Source organism: Mycena indigotica (assembly GCF_014461135.1).
Source record: "Mycena indigotica strain 171206Taipei chromosome Unknown Mind.scaff0003, whole genome shotgun sequence".
In the NCBI taxonomy this organism is placed as follows: Eukaryota; Fungi; Basidiomycota; class Agaricomycetes; order Agaricales; family Mycenaceae; genus Mycena; species Mycena indigotica.
The window spans coordinates 5190418-5211412 of record NW_023503002.1 but is presented as its reverse complement, the minus strand read 5'-3'; the positions used below and the strand labels follow the sequence as shown (position 1 = coordinate 5211412).

Sequence of the window (20995 nt, the reverse complement as noted above, 5' to 3'; positions counted from 1 at the left end):
TGGTGGGTCTGCAGATGAAATCCAAGACCATCGACCGGTCGACCACCTCCAACATCGACATCGGAAGCCATACTCGAAGTTTCTCGAGGTTATTTTCCAGCCAGTACTCTACATCTTCCAGTGAACCCCTTGTTAAGCAACGCAACGAATCTCTAATGCTGCCAGCATCAATACGGATAGCAACACGAAGCTCACGCATGAAGTTGGCACCGTGTTGAGCACGTTCTCGCTCGACACGCTTGATTAAGGACACCGGAGTTGTCTTGCCACCATCAGCTGCTCGAGCCGAAATAACAACCGTTGATACAACGAGGCCAGGGAGAATATGTGTCGAGATCCGCTTGAGAATACCATTGGTGTGACCCCAGTTGAAGAGCTGTTCGGCAAGAATAGCCAACAGGTCAAGTCTAGGAAGACGACGCTCGATGACTAAAAGGCCAGGTGTATGCTCGAAGACGACAGGTTGGAGGTAAAGAAGAATAATGTCGAGATCGGGAAATGATTCGGGAAGAGACTCCGCAAAGAGCCAATTTACGACTCGACAATGCTCCAGAGGTATTTGTACGTAGCTCTTCTTGAAGCTCCGCCCGCCAGAGGGAAAGCGAGCGATACGCGTCGCTTCTTGACTTTCCATCAACGGCGAGGCCTAGTTTGGCTCCAAAACCAGCTTGGGCTAGAGCGATTGCAGTCTTGATTCCACAGTGCGGAACTCCATCCTAGGGAGAAGTGTGAGACAAAGAAGGCAAAGAGTGAAGCTAACATACATGATAATCACCGCCAACAAGTATGGCGATTAGAACAAAGTCATTACGAGTTAGACCAAGTATCTGTTTGATGTCTGCTGCAGAATAAATCGAGCCGCTTAGATGTTTCTTGTCTTCTGAGCGGCTAAGTGAGGACGTTAAGATAGACAAACAGACATAAAATGACAACATACATACGCAACACTGAGGTTGCCCCAAAAGCGAAGCAGTCGGAGTCGTCTGATTGGACCATGTCAATCGGCACCGGTATCCCGATTGCAGACATAGTCGCAAGTGTCGCTTCGGCCTCTCCGGGGGCCTATGACTGTTAAGCAACGGTGCTGAAGAATGAAAAGAAAACATACGATGAACCAAACGCAGCCAAAGGCCTCGATAATCTTCTTGAAGTCTGCAGAAAGGCGATGTCCACTTTTGCAGATTCGATGACCATGCTTCATTCCAGGCCGATGGGGCCCATCGAATACAAAAATGAGAGTAACAGTAGCGGTGAGAAACCGCTCCACGCGTGCCCAAAGCTCTTGCTTGGCATTTCCATGTCCAATTTTCTCGTTCGCGGCAGCACAATGCATCCAGGCACTGGAGGGCGTCGATATAAGTTTGGATTTCATAGAATACAAGACACAGCTATACCTTGCATCCACACCTATAGCTATGGTTCGTGTTCCACTTGCATTTCCCAAAAAACCGGTATTCAAGGCATAGGAGACCACCGACACCTTTTGTGCAATGGTCTCGAGCTCCTTGTTACGGATTGAGAATGTGCATACAAACAAACAAAGGAAACACACCGGCCAAATCCTGTTAATCCCCATGGTGGTTGACAGTGGTCGAAGGCGAAGGGAAGGGGTTGCGCTTGTCGAAATGATCGAGCCTCTGTCGATCGTTTGCCACATAGAGCGAAGTGGTTGGACTGAAGAAAGTACTGCAACAGATTTCAAGAAGGTTAGCATAGAAAGAGAAGAAGAAGAAGAGAAAAAAAAAGGGAAAATGAAGGGGACATGCCACGCAGGATCCAAGGGCGAATCTCTTTGCGGCATGCGTAGATATAGGTGGAGGGCAAGAGAATGAAGCAAAAAGAAGGTGAAGAATGAAGCAAAAAAGAAGGTGGACTTACATGGCAGCAGTTGGACGTCGCCACTTTGCTCTTTGTGGCAGAGTGTGCCCCACCCATTTCAGTCCTGGGCAGCGACTTCGGGCTCAGCATCCATGACGTCGGTGACAAATGGTCCCTACAGCTGCTTTCGTGGAATATGAGTGAGGGTAGAGCCTGAGGGTAGACCGTGAATATTCGAGAGGGCAGAGAAAAGGCTTGAGATGGCGGATGAGAGCAGAGGCGCGTCCAGTCACAGTCAGCTGCTGTCCACCGCATTTGGCTGTTTATGATTGTCAACAACACGTCGCGTCGTTGTGTTGTCAACAACAAACTATCATGTGTTGTCGGATTGAAGGCCGTCTAAGAATGGTGAGGCAGCAAGACAAGCCGGTACTGGCAACCGACAAGACCGACCAGTAAACGTTCTCGCGTAGACATTCTTCTGTTCCCCATATGTCAGAAACGTCTTTTTTTCTAGGTATCTCGTGTGCTCGTGGATTTTAGCTGGTGAGAAATGTCAGATCCTGACACTGAACCCAAGTGAAAGACCGTTTAGCGAAGTCGCAAGACATTTGTGGATCGAGATAAGCGATGGGACACGCAAACAGCCCGGGAACATTGGAACGTTGGGTGTCGCGTTGATTCAAGTTAGGCGAGGCGAGTGTCCGATTGTGAGACGAGGATTGGATTCATGACATTAATTGCAGCATGCTCACGGGTGCCTCTAGTACCTTTGAGTTTCTGAGTTATCATCTGCTAAGCCTTACTACCCAGCCCACCACCACCACCCCCGTCACCCTAGCTTGCTTGCAGACCAGCCAAAAACGACAAGCTTACATCAACCCAATGCCGCCATTACACCAGCACCAGCCATGGTATCATGCCCAGCAGTCAAACGATAGTTTTTGGTACGTTCATGCCTATCTGTCCCATCCCCATCTATATCCTTTCGTTATCCTTTCGGACCTGACTTTCAATTGCACATTTGTTGTGCCAATTGTTGCGTCGTTTCGCGTCGGTTTCACATCAGTGGTCGCGTCGTCGCCGTTTTGCATGCTTGTTGTGCATTCACATCTCAGGCCCGAGGCCCGGGTGTGGCGCGCGCGTTTTTGTGTGGCGTGTTTTTGGTGCGGGGGATTTGGTGCGGGGGATTGGAGTTGGATGGGGGGTTGGATGTGGTGTGCGGTGGCGTGGGTGGTGTGCGTGGCGTGGGCGGTTGGATTTGGATGTTCGCCGTTTCCAAACCCTCCCCTCCCTGCTCCCTGGATTCACCTCCCTGGATTCACGGGTTTGCCTACGGATTCCTGCGGCCCCGCCCGTTTCCACCCTTCATTCCCTCCCCCACGCTTCCGCCTTCCTTCCCTCCCCCCGCTTTCCCCCGCTTCCTTTTTCCTGTCCTCCACACTTCCGTTTGCTTTCCCTCACTTCCGTTTGCTTTCCCTCCCCGGCACACGCATACATGTTTGCCTCGCCTCCATACACGTTTGCCTCCGCTGCCTCCGCTGCGATCGCGGCGTGTACGATTGCAATCGAGATCTCTCTCGACACGATCGTTGCTTGGCTTGTTTGCCGCCGCTTGGCTGCCTCCCCATCAAACGTCACCCAAATGTGACGACGGTCTATTTGTTCGTTTGAATATTCACTTCTACCTGCGACGTGCCCGACGAGCTGTGGCTCGAAGTCGCCTCCCATCTAACTCGAGAGCACCTGTCCGCACTCTTCCGGGTGGACTGGCGCCTCAGCCAGCTCACCCGGCCTTTGCTATTTGCCCACTTCACGTTTTCGCGCACGTATTGCTCATCGCCAACCCTGCTGTTTCCCATACCTTCGCGCCCGGCCTTTCGCAGTGGATCAGAACGGGTAGGGTTCTGGATCTCCGAGACTGTTGCACCCCTTGTTTGCTCTTGCCGCACTCGCCACACAGATGCCCGTTGGCGCGGGATTCGTGCTGCCCACCGATGAAGAGCTTTGCGCGCTTTCAGCACGTGTGGTCGGGAACATCGGCAGCTTCGCTAATCTACGGCAGCTGCACGTCGACGGCGAAACTCTCTCCACAGCCGCGATCACCGCCATCCACGGCCTGCTGCGCCTACAGCAGCTTGACATCGATGGCTGCACGCTCGATGATGCGACCGTTGAACTGTCACTGCTTCCGACCCGCGCCCCACTCACTCGGATCGAGTTGCCAGGCTTCCTGTCCCTCCACCCGGAGAAGGAGCGCTTCTGGAGCGCGTTCTTCAATACCGAATGCCTGCAAGTCCTATCTTTGAACACGGCCCTTGCGTTTTGGCACGGAGACCCGCGCGATGTGCCCGTTTTCGCGCATACCACGAAGCTGACGCTGCTGTATGACGAGGCAGTCCCCGGGCCGGCGGCATCCTTCACCGAATTGCTGGCGAAAGCGTTCCCCTCTGTTCAAGACCTCGGCTTATTTCCGGCGTTCTGTCCATCGCTGGGGCCAGGAGAGCCTCCCCAACCGGCGGGCACGCCGGGTGAATCGTGATGCTTTGACCAATGCGCTTCGGACCGCAATGTATCCGCCCGCCGGACCTGGGAACCTTGTTCGGCTACGTGGTTTCGAGGGTATCCTGGGCATCTTCTCTGAAGGCCCGTGGCGCATAACTCACTTCGGCATGGCCACGAACATCTTCAACGACCTGAGCTTCCTCATTTTCAGGTTCCCCCCATGCGCCACCCTCACGCATCTGTCGCTGACGGGGTATCATGCCGAAAAGCAGGATTTGGCTGCAGTCCTGCACCTTTACCCTCGACTTGAGGCTTTATACGTTCGCGGGCTGGATTTGACACTTGTGAGCGATCTTTTCCGCTGTATGCCTGCCCGGCTTGACTTCGATGCCAGCAAATGTCTTTCTGGGCCGAAATTTCGACCGGCATCACTCTCCCATCTACCCTTCGCGCACTGCTCTTCACAACCCGCTTCCCAGCTGCAAGAGATAACGCGACACAGGCCAATATTTCGCCCGCCGACGCCGAGGCGCGTGTTCTACTGGAAGCGTACATCAACCAATATCCCCAGCTGACGCTGCTTTGGATTCGCGGCAGGGACTTTTTCATCATGCGCAACTGTGAGGCGAACGGGGTCGACGAGCGCGTGGCAGCCGCTGGACACACTGTTGACGCGGTAAGCGAGAAGCACATTGCCTTTTGTCGATCGGCAGATTTGATCTGAACCTCGTCCGCAATTCGGTCAAGGTGCCGCCCATCGGATCGTCGGATAGTCTTCTGCAAAGATCGACCACAAGGGGAGGCATGATCCAGGGAGCATTCCTTTTAATTTCTTCGGGTAGCGACTTTCATTGTATCCAATAGGTATAAAAATATTACCGAGCGCTCAGATCTTCGCAAACAGCTTCGTGCTGCTCGTGAAGCGCAGCAGCGACACGAGGCCCGCGGCGCCGAGCGCCATCGAGCCCGCATACCACATCGCGGGGTGGTACGCCTCGAGCGACGCGTCGTTTGCGCTGCCGCCATACGCACTCAGCAGGTACCCCGCGATCGGCGCGCCCATGAGGTACCCGCCGACCCAGCCCGTCACGGTCATGCCCATCGCGACGCCGACGCGCGCCGGCCCGAACACCGCGGCGACCACCGTCGGCATCGTCGCGAAGAACCCGCCGTTCGCCGCGCCGTTGACGACCGCGAAGACGACCAGGGGCGTGAGCGACGTGGAGACGGGCCAGATGGCGAGCATGCTCAGCGCGGTGAGCACGAGCGCGAGCAGCAGGACGTTCACCGGCCCGATGCGGTCGCTCGCGAACCCGCACGTGAGCCGCCCGAGCGCGGAGGCGAAGTTGAACGTCGCGACGAGCGCGGCGCCGGCCCGGGCGGAGAGGTGCAGCGAGGCGGAGTAGAGCGGCAGGAAGAAGGGCGGGACGAAGAGCGGGAAGGTGCCGATTGCGCCCGCGAGGAAGAGGGTGATGAATTTGGGGTCGCGGAAGAGGGACGGGTCGACGAAGCCTGTTGTGCGGATGGGGGTGCGCTCTTTTACGAGCAGGGCAGCGGGAATACCGGTTGCAAGTGTGATGATGCCCAGAATACGAAAGGTCCAGCCCAGGCCGAGCTTTTCGATCAGCGCGTCGATGAAGAAGCTGTTGACCGCTCCACCAAGTCCGCCGGCGGCATAGACGATCCCGTTCGCGAGACCCCGTCGGTTGTGGAAGTACTGTGCGGGGGTAATAGACACCACCATAAAGCACAGACTGAAAGAGTGGTCAGGCCGGCGGTCAGGTGCAAAAGGCAGTCTCACGCACCTCGTCCCAATCCCCGTAATCGCCCCCGCGGTCACGAACAGCGCCCCAATATTCCCAATCGCGAAGCCACTCAGCAGCTGCCCCACCCCGATCATCGTGATCCCCAGCAGCGCCGTCCTCCGCGCCCCGAGGTGGCGGATCATGCGCGCATTGACGACCGCGAGACCAGCAATGCACGCAACGGCGGACGAGCCGACAAACGAGAGCGTGGACGGGGAGGCGAGGCCGCGGCTGACGAGTGCGGCCTGGACGATGCCCCAGCTGTACGATATACCCAGGTACCACCACGCTATCGGACATTCAGCAGCAGCCAAAGGGAAGAAAGCGCGACGCACTGATGATAGCGCAGCCAAGTACCACTACCCAGCCGTAGCCGCCGTCAGGCACGTCTGAGAGGGGCGACGGGCCTGGGACCGGTTTTGCTGTTGTGGAGTTGGTGCGTCGCTCGACGAGCTCGATGTCGGCGGAGGACATGGCGGGCGGAGGCAGCTTAAAAACGAGTCATTTCCAGGGCCATTTCAATGATTTCATATATCAAGCGTTTCAGCCGCCGTCGGCATCGGCGGCGTCCGGGAGCTGTATGGAGGCCGGAAGGAGATGGCCAGGAACGCAGGGGTGTGCGTGGGTGTGCGCCCTCCGTTGGCCCTCCGCGCTACAGAGCCCGCATGGGATGCAGAAAAAAGTTTGCGTTACCTGTCACATTACATATTGATAGCCTCCCGTCACCGTGACTGCCACGTCGTCTTCCGTCTCCGCACGTGCAATGCAGTTTATGCAGAGAAAGACCCGCGGCAAGCGGCTAGTATCGTCACTTGCTGCTGGCAGGCGGACAAAGAAAAAAAAATATTGACAGGCCCAATCATACACAATGGTTACCGAAGCCTGGCTCGAACAGGCCTTGGACCGTACCAGGACACCCACCGGTGACCGCAGCTCTCCGCTGCTTGAGGAACCTGCCATCGAGTGGAACACAGCCGCCTATTGAATCTGCTGAGACTGCTCTGCTGTGCGGCGCTGCATCGGTGCCGGCCCGGGCAAAATTAAAGTTCTACCGATGGGGCCGTTATGCCACAAGCCCGCGCCGAACAGGCCTTGCGCCAGTGATCCCCCGGTCGCGCGACCCAGGTCCCACCCAGCGCTTCTGGCTCCTCCTCCCACGAGACTTCGCATGTGGGCGTGGCCAAACGGCGTGGGCCTGCGCCAACGGGCGTGCACGCCCGTGATGGCGTGGGCGTGGCGTGGGCGGGCGTGGGACCCTCCGCGGAGACTATCCCCCGTCCTATGTCGGCGACCGCGACGCCTCGACGACCGTTATGTGGCGGTCACTTGTCCGCGACACCCTGTCGGCTCCAATCAGAACACATCAAAATGTGCTGATTGTCGTCAACCGCGATGCCAAGATATCTTGGCGAAGCGCCTTCTGGTAGCAGGGCCGTCCACACAACGTCCACGGCGCGGGTGCCCACTGGTTAGGGTGTTGTGGGGAGAGCAGTCCGGCCGATCCCTCCCCCCGCCTGCGTCTCTGCGCCAGGCCGGCCAGTGTCCACCACAGCTTGCTCTCCTGCCCTGCATTCTCTTTCCTGGCGCACCGGCAACACGTGCGCGCTGGTGCTCGTAATCATCATCTGCTACGCCGTCGCCGGGGCGTGCTATTGTTCGCTGAGAGGGTTCGCGGGCGGGGTCTGGCATGGGCCGGCCGGCCTATGTCGGTGGCCACCAGCCCGCACCGTTGGACTTGGGCCACTTGGCGGATCTCGCCGCCAACTGAGGATGGCGCAGTACTAAGCCTTCCCGCTCCATCAAAGCTCTGAAAGAGGTCATAGGACTCGCGGTATATAGAGCCCACGCCCGTTTGTCCGGCGTGCCAAGCAGGACAAACGGGCGTGCCAAGCCGACCGATGGGCGTGGCACGCCTGATGGGCGGGCGTGGGCTTTGATCGTCAGCCAAATCCCACGCCCACGCCCATCCACGCCCGTTGGCGCAGGCCCACGCCCATCGGGCACGCCCGAAAGTGACCTCTCTCCTCCCACTGCTCACTGCTCATGACACCGCATGAGTCTCCACCCCGCGCCAAGCCCGCCAAGCGCCTGGGCCCTCGTAACACCCCGGGCCGATCACGCGTTCGCGATCCGCGGATGGCATCTGTCCGGACCGCGGGTGGCGACCTGTGGCGACCTGTGGCGCCAGATATGATCAGTACACGATGAATATAGCGTTGCCGTTTCTCCGCGATCTGCGGCTTGGCGTCGACACGGGTGGACGCTTCGTAAGGCGATGGATCCCGGGGTCTGAACCAGAGAATCCGCCGCGTCGCGATCTCCTCTGGACGGTACCATCGCAGCGCCTGCTAGAGCTCCACTGGCCATGGCAGCCCACCCATCGGCAGATGCATCGCGCCCGGAACGCGGGTGAAGGCAAAGCTGGCGAAGCCGAGACGGCCGGCGCCGGCGAAGCCAAAGGCGCTGAAGGCAACAAGGGCGCCGAAAGACGGCGAAGGCACCAAAGCCGAGGCCGGCAAGGCCTAAGGCCCCAAGGTCGGCACCGGCGGGCCCTTCGGGTGCGTTCCCTCCCTTCCTTCCCGAGCCGGTGCATCGCTGACGATTGCAGCAGACCCGGCCGCAACGGCGCGAACTCAATGCACGCTTTTTCTGTGTATATTGTCTGCGCGGTTGCTGATGTGCTTGCAGCTTCTTCCCCGGCGCTGGACGGCCCCGCGCCGAGGAAGGCGGGGCGGCCGGGAAGGCCGACGCCGGGAAGGCCGGTGATGCCCAAGCCGGCGAGGCCAAAGAAGGCGCCGCAAACGCCAACACCGCGCAGGCCAAGTTCGACGCGGTCGTGCAGGCAATCGCGGCGAAGATCGCGCAGCAGCAGCTCAAGGACAACGGCGACGCGGTGCGGAAGGCGCAGGCGCTCGTGCAGAAGGCGGTCGAGCTCGGCGGGTGTCTCGCGGGCAAGGCGGGTGAGAATAATAAGGAGGGTGAGAAGGTGGGAGAGAATAAGGAGGGTGAGAACAAGGCTGGTGAGGCTGGGAAGGAGGGCGAGAAGAAAGAGGGTGAAACCGGCGAGGAAGGCGAGAAGAAAGAGGGTGAGGTCGGTAACGAAAAGGAGGGAGAGGCCGGCAAGGAGGGCGAGGAGAAGGAAGGTGAAGCCGGCAAGGCGGGGCGAGGCCGCGGGCGACAAGAAGGAGGGCAAGGAAGGCGACGCCGAGAAGGAGGAGGGTGCGGGTGCCGCCGAGAACAAGAAGGAGGGCGCCGCTGCCCAGAAGGAAGAGCGCCGCCGCGGCGTCCCGCCGCAAGCCCGCCGCTCGCGCCTGCCCCGCGGCATGTACTAGTAACCCACAAATTTGCGACCTCGTAGCCACGGTGTCTGTGTTGTAGTGTAGCGTTTTACCAAAAAGGACAAAATCGCGAAATGTCATACCAAGCCGTGCGCGCTGCGAACGCGCCTCGTGAGTCGTCGGTCCCGGTCCGACCGCGGCGGTACTGGAATACACATGAGATGTACTTTGAGTTGTCTTGTTTATCCCGACCTCGGTGCCACCAACTTGAACGACACAAAATAACTTGACAATAACCGCATAGGACCATCGCTCCCGCACGCTGCGAACGCGCGCCACCCGTGCCACGTGGGCGCTGGGCGTGGACTTCTGCCCGTGAGCCTGAGCTAGTAGTGCGCCAAAGCTGGACGATGCTTACCGTAAAGTTGCGACATTCAGCGCTATATATTCAGCCGCCAACCAAGCCGGCGCGGCGGCGACCGAGGTGGCGGGAAGGAAGAAGCAGGAATGCGGCTGTGATTGACGTGCGGCGCACGGACCAGGCGTGACGCACGTGCCACGCCAAGCGATGGTTGCCTGATGGCTGCCGAACAGGACTGTAGACGCACGTAGTAGTCTGCTATGGCATCAGCAAAATTGCTGGGGGGCCGGGTCCAGAAAATTGTTCTATAAAAAAATTCTTCTGGTCCCAAAATGGAATGAGTTCGTGTGCAGAATTGGCTGTGGTGCCACTGATTGTTTAAACTTAACCCATGTACACTAGCAAGGGATGTTCAACATGAGGTTTCTTTTCTGACCCTGGGAGCACCTGCTTCCCCTCTTGCCATACTAGGTAATATATTCCCATGATCTGCTATGTCATGAGCCTTACATGAGCCAATGATGTTAAATAACATAGTAGTGAAAAAATGAGTCAAAGATGTTGAAGATACCATTTTTCCTTGCAGGAATAGGTGTAAGTATAGATTGACTAAGTAAATCTGCCGTCAATGGGGTTAGTAAACAAGGAATTTTGCTCAGTTTGATAAGCAACTGATAAGCATGCACAACCCGCCCGGCTAAATTGCACCAGATCTTTGAGGGCTGATTTCTCTGGCGTGATGGGTGATGGTACATCCCCGCATCACGTCCGGCATGTCCCCACCGCCCTCGAATGATCTGGGACTGAGATTAGTGACTAGCAGTGGAAGGTCTGATCTCAGTCGCCTTCGCTTTGCCTCCGTCACTCAGTTTCACCTAACCCTGGCCACCTGTTTCAAAACAGGTGTGAGTAATTCAGAATGAATTACTCATAGCACCCTGACGTGAGTTGCTTGGTCTACATTTGCTGTGCTCTGAATTCATCTCTATCACTTTCAAGTAGTGATGGCCAAGTCCGGTTCGGTCCGGTTCTTGGCCCTTTTCGGCCGAACACCGGACCACCGGTTCGGTTCAAAACAGGATTTTGCCGAACATGAACGCCGAACGTCGGTTCGAACCGGCCCCGAACCGGCGTTTTTGGACCGAAAACGGCTGAACCTGGCCGAACCGAGGGCCAGGTTCGGTTCGGAAACGGCCTTGGCCGAACCTGAACGCCGAACGCGCGTTCAGTCCGGTCCGGTTCGGGTTCGAACCGAAATCCCAAACCGGACCTGGCCATCACTACTTTCAAGTCACCCTAGACAAGTGGGGCAATGAATTTTACTGTATACAATAATGAGCTTGTAAATGGAGCACATCTAGACACTGATTAAACAGAGCAAATATTATAATTTGAATACTCTTAATACTTGAGAACAATCCAGAGTTATAGCAGAATTATACGAGTCTAGATAGGTCTAGAGACCTAGATACACCCAGAAAGGCCAGAGTACCAGTTCTGGACCGCTCTAGCAGCACAGCCACAATGACTTCAACTGAGTCATACTGACTCCACCTGAGTCATAGTGCTTCTTTTGTCACATTATTAGTTTAATCGTCACATTACATAATTAATTTCTGAGTAGTATATAAGGAGCTCGATTGTAGTAGTGACAGGCTTTCTCACTGGTGTGAGAAAGAACAAGAAAAGCAAGAGCCCTTTAAACTGCTCTAACTGCAACCAAAGGCTACAGCACAACCAGAGAGGGAGAAGAAGAGGAAAGACTTTGGACTCTAAGGGAAACTCTGCTGGGGGAAACTATATGATATGATATGGAAACTAAACTAGAGACAGGCTTATATACACTACTAACTAGGAGCTAGGAGAAGGAACAGGAACAGGAACAGGAACAGGAACAGGAACTAGAAGGAAACATATGGAACACATAAAGGGAGAGATCAGGAACAACTACCAAATATAGACAAACAAGGCCAAACAAGCAACAACAAGCCAAAGGCTTGTCAGTAGATAGATAGGAGAATCCCACCCCACTTATTACCATATTTGGCAAGGAAGCAAGGCAGCCAGGTCACAAGTGTGACAACCAGGTAACCAGGTAGCAAGGTAGCAGTCAAGTTAGGTCAGGTTAAGTGCAAGTGCAAGGACACACCTGCCCTGCCTAAGTATGACAAGACAAGAGATGTGATGATGGGAACTGATCATCACATCTGACAGGTATGAAAACCTTCGAATCCTTTTACTCTCTGAGAAATAGTCCCACAGGACTTTTTGCTGGCAAAACCACCTGCCCTGGCCGCGTGTGTGCAGGCCTGATTGAGCCACATCCTCTTATCGCCCCATACCAGGGAAACCCAGGGTTTGAGGCCAGAGAGCAAGCAGGAAGTAACTAGAACAAGAAGTGAATATAAGAGACAAAAGCCTAGGCTGTTTAGTTCAACTAAGGGCACAGGTTAATAAAGCAAGCTAGTCTGGAGCATTAAAAGTTATCTAGACAGGCCTCTTTATAGTTTACCACCCTACTCTATATACCAGCAGTAAGCCGGTGCAAATTTTGCTAGCTACTGCTTCTTTTAAAGTATTAACACATTTTTAAAAACACTACTTTTTTTTAAGTTCTTAATTAAGAAGTCTTTTACATGTTATATCTCGGCTACAAGAACTGAACAGCCTAGGCTCAGGTTGATGAGGCAAGCTAGTCTAGAGCATTAAAAGTTATCTAGACAAGCCTCTTTATAGTCTACAACCCTACTCTACATACTCGGATGAGCTTGCATTATTTGGCGTTGCCAGGTTTGGCTGGGTGGGAGCTTGGATTTCTCCCTAGTTGCCTTGCTTTGTTAGTAAGCAACCATCTTGACCACAAGACCTATAACGCTGTTGTCGTGGGGCTTTACAATGCCCGCATCAACGTCCTTAAACTTGTCACGGCAAGAAGGATGGGCACTAGCTCGAGCAAGACGCTCGTCCGCATTTTAAATAATTCATGCACCACCGCATCCATGACGTGGTAGCTCTCCAAGGAGTGTCCCGGGTTGTACGGGTGGAGAGTGAGAAGACCGCCGCATACAAGGGCGCTAGGGATCTACATATCTCGAGGTTTTCTTGATAGTTTGTCACGTCCCGGAACCCTTCGAAACGAGGCTGGCTGAAGCTGTGAAAATGGCAGATGTGGTCAAAAATGTTGGTCAAAATAGATAGAACATAGCCCTAGTTCCTGTCCGAAGAGCGCCGCTGTTCCATGTGCCCAGGACCAAGGGTTCAGAACATCTAAAACAGCGTGTTCACTCGCTCTTTGAGTTATAAGGGGGAATTGCAGGGTCGATCTTGTTTAGGAGCTTCACTAGGTCCTTGTTGAAAGTGGGCAAGGGTAATGGGGTTTTGAAGGGTGGAAATAGATAGTTAATATTGATATCTGTTGCAGAGTCCCCTAACTCCCTCGCTTGTGCAGTGCATGCCGCTATCCTTGCTTTATGCACCGCTGTCTGCTTGGCCTTCTCGCCGGGCTGTTTAGGGTTTTGTCAGGGGAAACCCTGATGCCGTCACTTGATCCCATCAAGCGCCACGTCTCCGCTCGCGTCTCCGCGTCTCCGCACCCTGATGCTCTCTCTCCACTGCCTGCACCACATCCCACATCCAGTGATCCCCAGTCTTTAACTCCCCTGGTCCCCTCCGGAGGTCCCTCCGGAGTCACCATCAGGGATCACTAATGCCAACGGAGACCTCTCCGGATGTGAACGCACCACTTCCCTCTGAGACCTTGAGCCTATGGCCTTCTAGCCTCTCCGGGCTGTTACTTATCAAGGCCTCCTTACGATCTCTACCCGCTAAACCTCTTGGGTGTCCCCAACCTATATCAGCATTCGGGCTTACATTCGGATGGCTGAGCCTCGCCATGGCTCCGCTCTCCACCCCGCCACCACGGCCCCTGTCATCGGGTCTTCCCCTGGGTGAGGCCTACTGCCGTTAAGGCTCGTGCCTACTGCAGCGCCCCAGGCTGCACGCCCTCACACCTCCACCTCTCTGGAGACGTCCGGGGACGTCTCCGAGTGACCCCCTGTCGCTACCCTCCAGTGGTCATGGCTGGCCGCCATTCCCATTGGTCCTCTTCGACACTCCCCGGCCCTTGGGCTAGACCAGACTCCTTCCCTTTCCGCTCCACGCCTTCCCTCTCCGTTTCCGGCCGTCACGTCACGGTCACACACCCGGAGTCGATTCCGATTCCGATTCCGATTCCGGTTGTCACGTCACGGTCACAAGCGGAGACGCCCAGAGGCAGCCTGGACCTCCCGAAGCCCTTCTTGGGCCTTCTAGGGATGCCTGGGCCCCTCCCTTGGCATCACGGTCCCAAACCTGCCTCTCCGGAGCTTCGAGGGCTACTCGACACTCACCTAGGGTCCATTAGCGACACCTGACTTCTCCAACCCGTCATCCGTCGCTACGCAGTCACTCTATCATTACTCCGGTCACTAGTATATAGTAGTGCACCTGGGCAGAGGGCTTCTTGGCTTGTTCTCTTAAGGATTCCCTCTCTGCTCAGGTGAGTCTGTAGCGTCCCTTCCTGTTGTAGTAGTTCACTAAGGATTCCCCCTCTGCTCAGGACTCTGATTTCGAGCCTCGCGAGGTTGTCCTTACAGGTTTTTGGTATTATCCTCCTTTGCAAACGCAATGATAGCTTTCTTGATGTATTCCTGCATTCCCTCCTTTGCTCTCGGGCTCTCGCTAGGGTCCGCGCTGTAAATATTAAGGTTGGGTTTGATGTAGCACATCGTCCCGTCCGGCTCCGTGGTCTTCACTGTAAATGTGTTGCGGAGAACGATGTGGCCTGGCCCGAGAATCTTCATGAGAACCTATGACATGTCAGCAAGTTAGTGCCAGTGCGAGTATGCACACACACCTCATAGTTGGTGTTGCAAAGGTTGCGCAGTTTGTTTGCAGAGGGCAAGATTTTGTCGAACATGATAAATTCATGCAGTTTAGTGAAAAAAACCCAGGTGGTTGCAGTGCCAGGTTACCTATTTATCATTGTCCTTTGAGCTTTGGGCGGTACCAATAAAAGCCTGGTTGAAGAGTTACTTTGGTGAAGATAGTTGTAATCGCGCATGAGCGTCTGCTTGGCAGTGTTTTGCATCCCCACTTTTTTGTTATTGTTCCAGAGTGCGTACAAAGTCGCCGCATATCGACGCCGTCTTGAGTTTCGTAACTAAAGACGTGTCAGTACGGTGCTAGTATAGAAACAAAAACGCACTGTTATAAAAATGCGTGAGCTAGGCAGTGTTATCCAGTAACTCAGCGACCATGCTTTAAAAATAAACCCCAAATGTTACTATAAGCGTTAATAAATGATCAGGTGTGGGTGGGTAGGTTAAAGTGTTAAAAAAGTAGTGTGAGCAAGTATAGACAGCTTATATCAGGTTACAACTGTTACACTTGTATTACACTACTTAGCTAAAGATAGTATACTTTACTTATACGCTTATAAGTATTTTATAAAGACTTTTAACATAGTATGCAAAGCTAGAAACAAAGTTATTATAGTGTATAAAGCTACAGACAAAAACATAGAATCTTATATACTGTTTGTCTTTGCAATTCAAACTTTCAGCTGCACCTTTCACTAGCTTCTGCACGTAACAAAGTCTATTTATAGTACTACACGATGCACTACTGCAACAGGACCTGCCAAAAACAATATTAGAATCTGCATTATATAAAGACTGTAAAATGGCAAAAGACTTTAGAAAAATAAATCAAGAAGGATAATAAGTGCAAGTGCTGTAAGGAGGCTTTCTTCAACCTTTTTTCTCATTAGCACAATAAATTACCTTGTTAGGCAGTTTACCTTGCAAATCTCAGAGTCTATGTTAACAACTATTTACAAATGCATAGGTGTATTTATTAGATTTAGGAAATTAAGATGAGAAGCTGGTAGGGGCCTTTAAAGATCTTAGTTAAAAGATATCCTTTTTGTACAATAGTGCCCTTAGCAGCTTTATTTATTAGATACTTATCTTAGGTACAGACTATATATTAGCAGCTAGCTAGTGTAAATTATCAAGTATTTATAAGACCTAGTTTAAGTAAAAGGACTTATATAGTATTAAGTAGAAATAAATAAATATATACACTAGTAGCACCCTGTAATTTTTAAAAAGTGGAACACTGAATTTATAACAGTTATCTTAGGATGGCCTTCCCTCCAGCTTTTATGTCTATTATAAAGTTAACAACTAATTACTGTTATAAGTTGCTAGTTAAAGTTTATAATATTATTACTCTTAGAAAGCAAAAGGTAATTGTAAAGCTTCCACCTTTATCCGCCTAATCTATTCTAATAGTTGCTATTATATAAGTATATTCTATAATAGATAATAATGCATATAATAAATAATAATGCATAATTCTCTTAAGACTATATAATTATTAAAGAACGTTATAGATTATTATAAACCAAAGTTGTGTATTTTGAGCATATGAATAAATTTTATTAAGTAACTTATAGTTTTAGCTAAATAATTATATTAGCACTTGCTTATTATTAGCTAATTTATACCTGATGCAGCAATATCTTGTTAAGTATATAAAGAGGGCCTTTGCCAGTAAAATTTATGCATTAAGTAATTACTACCACCATAAGCAATAAAAGCATGTCTTTAGCTGAGCAAATCGACTCAGATATTAGTTTACTAGTAAGTTGTAGCCTGTATTATTTTCCTTTAGCTAAGCTGACATTATGAAAGATATTTCCTAAAGTAAACTTCTTATCTTAAGCCCCAGTCCTAACTGCGCTAATAACATTAGTGCCCAGTAGGGAAACAACATAATCTTTTTCTAATAGGTGCACAAGAAGATTTCTTGTTGTTTATTAAGTATATTAAACCCATACTCATTCAATATCTTAAGTTTTTTAAAAGGAATAGAAGTGATCAACTTTTATTGCTTAGGAACTAATAAGTTGATGCTACCTATACAGCTAAAGTACCTTTTTTATAACTTGAAGGACTATTAAAAGGATACTACGTCCAAGTTATAGACTGTCTTAAAATAACTAGTTTATAGGTGGGCCTTTAAGCAGTATAGAGGAAAAGAAAAGAGGTAGCATGTCAGACAGATTAGCTAAGCAAACATGCACCTAAGGAAGCCAGGTAGTTGTAAGTATTAGTAATATCAAGTTAATCAAGAGAAAAAATACTATTACGTAAATTACTGATTTAAATTACTGTCATCTAATAGTGTCACATTACTCAGAGTGACCCACCTTATCGTTGTTATAATAGCATTAAAAATTATGCCCTTCCAAACCCTTATATAGAATCCACAGATTATAGCTACTTTATGTAAACTTCTTAGAACATGTATAGCTCCTTAGTACTTAAAAACTGCTCTAACTAAGAGGAGCTATTGTCAGCTTCTGGTAAGGTCTTACAGATGGGGTTTCTAAGAAAGTTAATGTAGCCCTAAACCTTGTCTTTATAGGGTTACTAGAAAAGACATTCCTTGCTAGTCTCCTAACAGATAACAGCAGTTAAGCTACTATTTGGTTTCTAAAAATCTGTCTCAACTTTTATAAACTCGGAAAACCTGTAGCTTAGCAGAAAATAGCTGAACTGCGGCAAGCTTTAGCATATAGTAAAGCTTGTGCTAACAAAGCTAAAGCTTAACAGCAGATAGGTTGCACTAAGGCCTAGACGATTCTAGCTAAGGGTAACACCTTAACCTAGTTCCTCTCCTTCTCTCTCCAATCTTACATGGTGAAGAAAATTATAGCTCAGCAGGAAACAACTAGACTGCAGTAAGCTCTAGCATATAGTAAAGTTCGGGTTAACAAAGCTAAAGCCTAAACAAAAACCAAGATCAAAACTTAGTAGAAGTGATGTGCAAAGACTAAGGTAGCTTTAAAGGAGAGTAAGACAGCAAGACAGCAACTAGAGACAGTCTGTTAACAAGTGCAGGTAAATATCTTGACTTTGAAAAAAAAAATGTGTAGAGTTGGCAAATGCAGCTAGTGCAGTGCTCTCAGGCTGTTGTAAGTGAGGTTTATTCTATAAAATTAAACTTGTGCATATTAAAGATCATCTAAATGGTTCTATCTGGGATTTTAAATTAGCTTAAAAGCAAGTTAAGGTTGCACAGGAGGAGATAGGATGGAATCTATTTATATTAAAGCCTTAATGTACTTAAATATTTTCTTTTTAGAAAAAGGTGCTTATTTATTATTTATATCACTTTGATCATATTATTAATGATATCATTCTTCTAAAATGCATTAAGGATACTGTTATCAAAATGTTATTAACTCTATAATCTAGAACATTAAGTCTTTTTGTGATTCACTTTAACACCTGACTTAAAATAACTTACTATAACTGTGCAGGAACTGTGTATGACTGTATATACTACTATGCATCAACTGTGTATGATGGTGCATACTATGCATTAAGTGTGTATGATGTATGGGGTCGGTGATCTGCTTAGAGAGAAACTTCACAAAAATTTAGCTAGTGCCAATGTTGAAAGTTGTCAAAGTCGGGGGGTAGGCGTTAGTCTATCCCTATACTTTGACACACTTTACGGATAAAGCTTTTGTTGGATTTAATAGAATAACTCGCATTGAACCCGTTGCAAATGTGCGGGGAATTTAATTGTGCAAGTACAGTATAAATATAAGTTCTATGTGGGCTGTGCTACGACTGCCAACAGCGCTGAACGGCTGCAGGATATTGCGGACAGTCATATGGGTGCCGGTGTGTGTGCGCAGCTTGCCAGCGATATCACAACACACTCCTACAAGCTAAAGCACATGCACCCCCACAAGCCTAGAAATAATTTACCATAAATCATCCTCTGAATTGTTGTCCACAATCATAGCCACGTGAGCAGAACCAGCCTTCTTCTTAGTGGGTGCAGGCTAGACGCCGTGGAGGCCTAGCCCCACTGGCACGTGCTGATCCTAGGGCAGCCGAGGCCCAGATCATTTGCCAGGTCTAACAAATGAAGATATTAAGAAGTGGTTTGTACTGGGATAGTTTTCACGGCGATCTGCAACTTTTTCCATTTTTGGGGGCAGGAGGTGTATCGGGCGAGCGTCGGGGGAGGGCGGGATCAATGGATGGCAATGATGACACCACCATTATGTTGCAATCATCAACCTTGATCAGAAATCAATTTATTTGATGGAAAATAATGAAGAATTGGGCCGACCATTGAGGGCAATGTCGAGGACGGCAATGGCGGACTGTTTGACAGCAGCGGCAAGGTGTCTGACAGCAGTGGGCAACGAACTCCGTGGCCGATGACAGTGTACACCGAGGCCCTGGGGGCGGCGGGCGGGCAGCGTGCACAGTGGGCGGGGCAGGGAGGCAGCCGGGAGGGTGATGGCAGCCTCCGGGGCTCTTTCCCCGCTACCAAGACCGGCCTTAGTAGCCATATTTAGCGGGGGGTGCCCGTCACTGGCTCAACCCCCTCTAGTTAGAGGGAGATAGTACCCCACTTTATCCCTCTAACTAGAGGGTATTAGGTGCACTATAGGTGAGAGCAATTGCTGGTGGAGCGGGATCCACGCTGCGTCTCGGCAGACAGCAGCTGAGCAATGACATAGTCGAGGGTACACGTCGTGGCAGGAATAGAATCAAGCATGCTGATGGTAGCCATGTAAGTTGTAGGAAGGCCTCCAGTTATGGCCAAAATCTGGTCCTTGTCGGAGACATCAATGCCAGCCGTCTCCATGTAAAAAGCCTGCTCCTTCACCTCCCCGATCCATCCAGTCATTGTCTGCCACTTCAACATCTTCACCGCCAAGAACTTCTTGCGCTGCGCAAGCGAAGCCACAAATCCGCGGGCGCGGTGGACAGCCTTCAAGTCAGCTGGAACCCCACATCTATTATACAATAGACTTCGGTGTCACTTTTTGTGACAACGTCAATCACTAGCCAATGAGATGGCGTAAATCAAAAGTCATTCATCGCTCATTCTCCTCTTCTCCCTCACAATACGGAGCCTTCCTGCTGCTATTCATTTACAACACCATGATGACTTGACTTCCTGACTCCGCCAAGTGCGACTTCCCAGCCTACAAGGCTCTAATACCACGACTGCTCATAGATGTCTCCACAATATCATCAAAGAGGTCCTTGAACGTGAGTAAGGCCTCCATCATGACGGCCCAAGTGCCGTGGTTTGAGTCGTTGAGCTTCGGGAAGGAGGCACGGCCAGTGTCAGCGTCAGATGTTGTGTCAGGGGTCGTAGAACAGGGAATGAGCATCAAAGTAGGGAACTTGAGATGGTCTAGCACTAGCTGGCAAGTGCCAGGGGAACCCCTGCTTTGGCCTCCTTCGGATCGTCCGAGCGCATCTGAGGCACATCCGACCGGCGCCCCCTCGGACGCTCTGACCCACCCCGACCATTGTCCATGGCCTCCTTTGCCCGCACAATCACCGATCCGTCAAGACCCTCCCAACGATCACCTTGGGACAGAGCCTGCGACGCCGCTCAGGCCTTAGAGTTTCTTCTCTTTGGATCCTCCCCTGCTAGCACAGTCCCTCCGTGTATTTCCGTAGCTTTTATTCACTGTTTGGATCCTCCCCTGCTAGTCTTTCGTCAGAGTCTCCAGGGTTGCCCTTACAGCAGAAGAAACTCTCTACGGGATTAACCGGTCAAGATTGCCAGGTTCGGGCGCTGACTCAGGCTCGGAGTACGAGTCCGTACCCCCCTCGTCACTGCCCCTGCCACTTGACCCCTCCTCCTCTGCTCTTGTCGTCCTTCGTTGTGTGATCCGATGACGAAAACTTGCCTGATCCAGGCGAAAAGTTATGCCTTTATTTAATGTTTTCATGTCTTTATAATCTAAGTCAAAAAATATATTCAAATATTTGAAATTTTCCAGGCCAAAAAAATTATTAAAAAAGTCTAATGTTTTCTGCATCAGAAAACTCATTCCACTATTCAAAGTGTTTTATTATGTCTCTCAGGCCTAAAAAACAGTTAATAAACTAAACTTTTTCCCCTTGAAAAAACTTGTTCCAATAGTTTACATTTTACAATACATTTTCCCTTAGTCTCAAAACTAGTAGAAAAGCCCAATGTTTTTAGATGACTTTGTAGCTAAAGAACATTTATAGTAATACTTACCATTTGTAGCACTAAAATACCCATTTGTAAATTTTGAATTATCCAGTAAATTCTTCTCTTCCAAAAACTTGACCTTTTTAGTCCAGTTTGTATGATGAAAACAT

General features: G+C 50.9%; 2 protein-coding genes across 2 annotated transcripts; both read right to left on the bottom strand.

Moving 5' to 3' along the window:
• Positions 1-5209: 5209 nt before the first annotated feature.
• On the bottom strand, positions 5210-6602 carry MIND_00398600 (Monocarboxylate permease Mch4; the record flags this gene model as incomplete). The annotated part of the gene is made up of 3 exons (XM_037360813.1): positions 5210-6077; positions 6129-6417; positions 6464-6602. The coding sequence occupies 3 exons, from the start codon at positions 6600-6602 to the stop codon at positions 5210-5212; spliced, it is 1296 nt and encodes a 431-aa protein (XP_037223698.1).
• A 1720-nt stretch (positions 6603-8322) lies between these two features.
• MIND_00398500 (uncharacterized protein) lies at positions 8323-9840 on the bottom strand (the record flags this gene model as incomplete). The annotated part of the gene is made up of 6 exons (XM_037360812.1): positions 8323-9383; positions 9469-9495; positions 9550-9611; positions 9659-9672; positions 9714-9772; positions 9825-9840. 6 exons carry the CDS (start codon positions 9838-9840, stop codon positions 8323-8325), a joined length of 1239 nt encoding a protein of 412 aa, XP_037223697.1.
• Positions 9841-20995: the final 11155 nt, after the last annotated feature.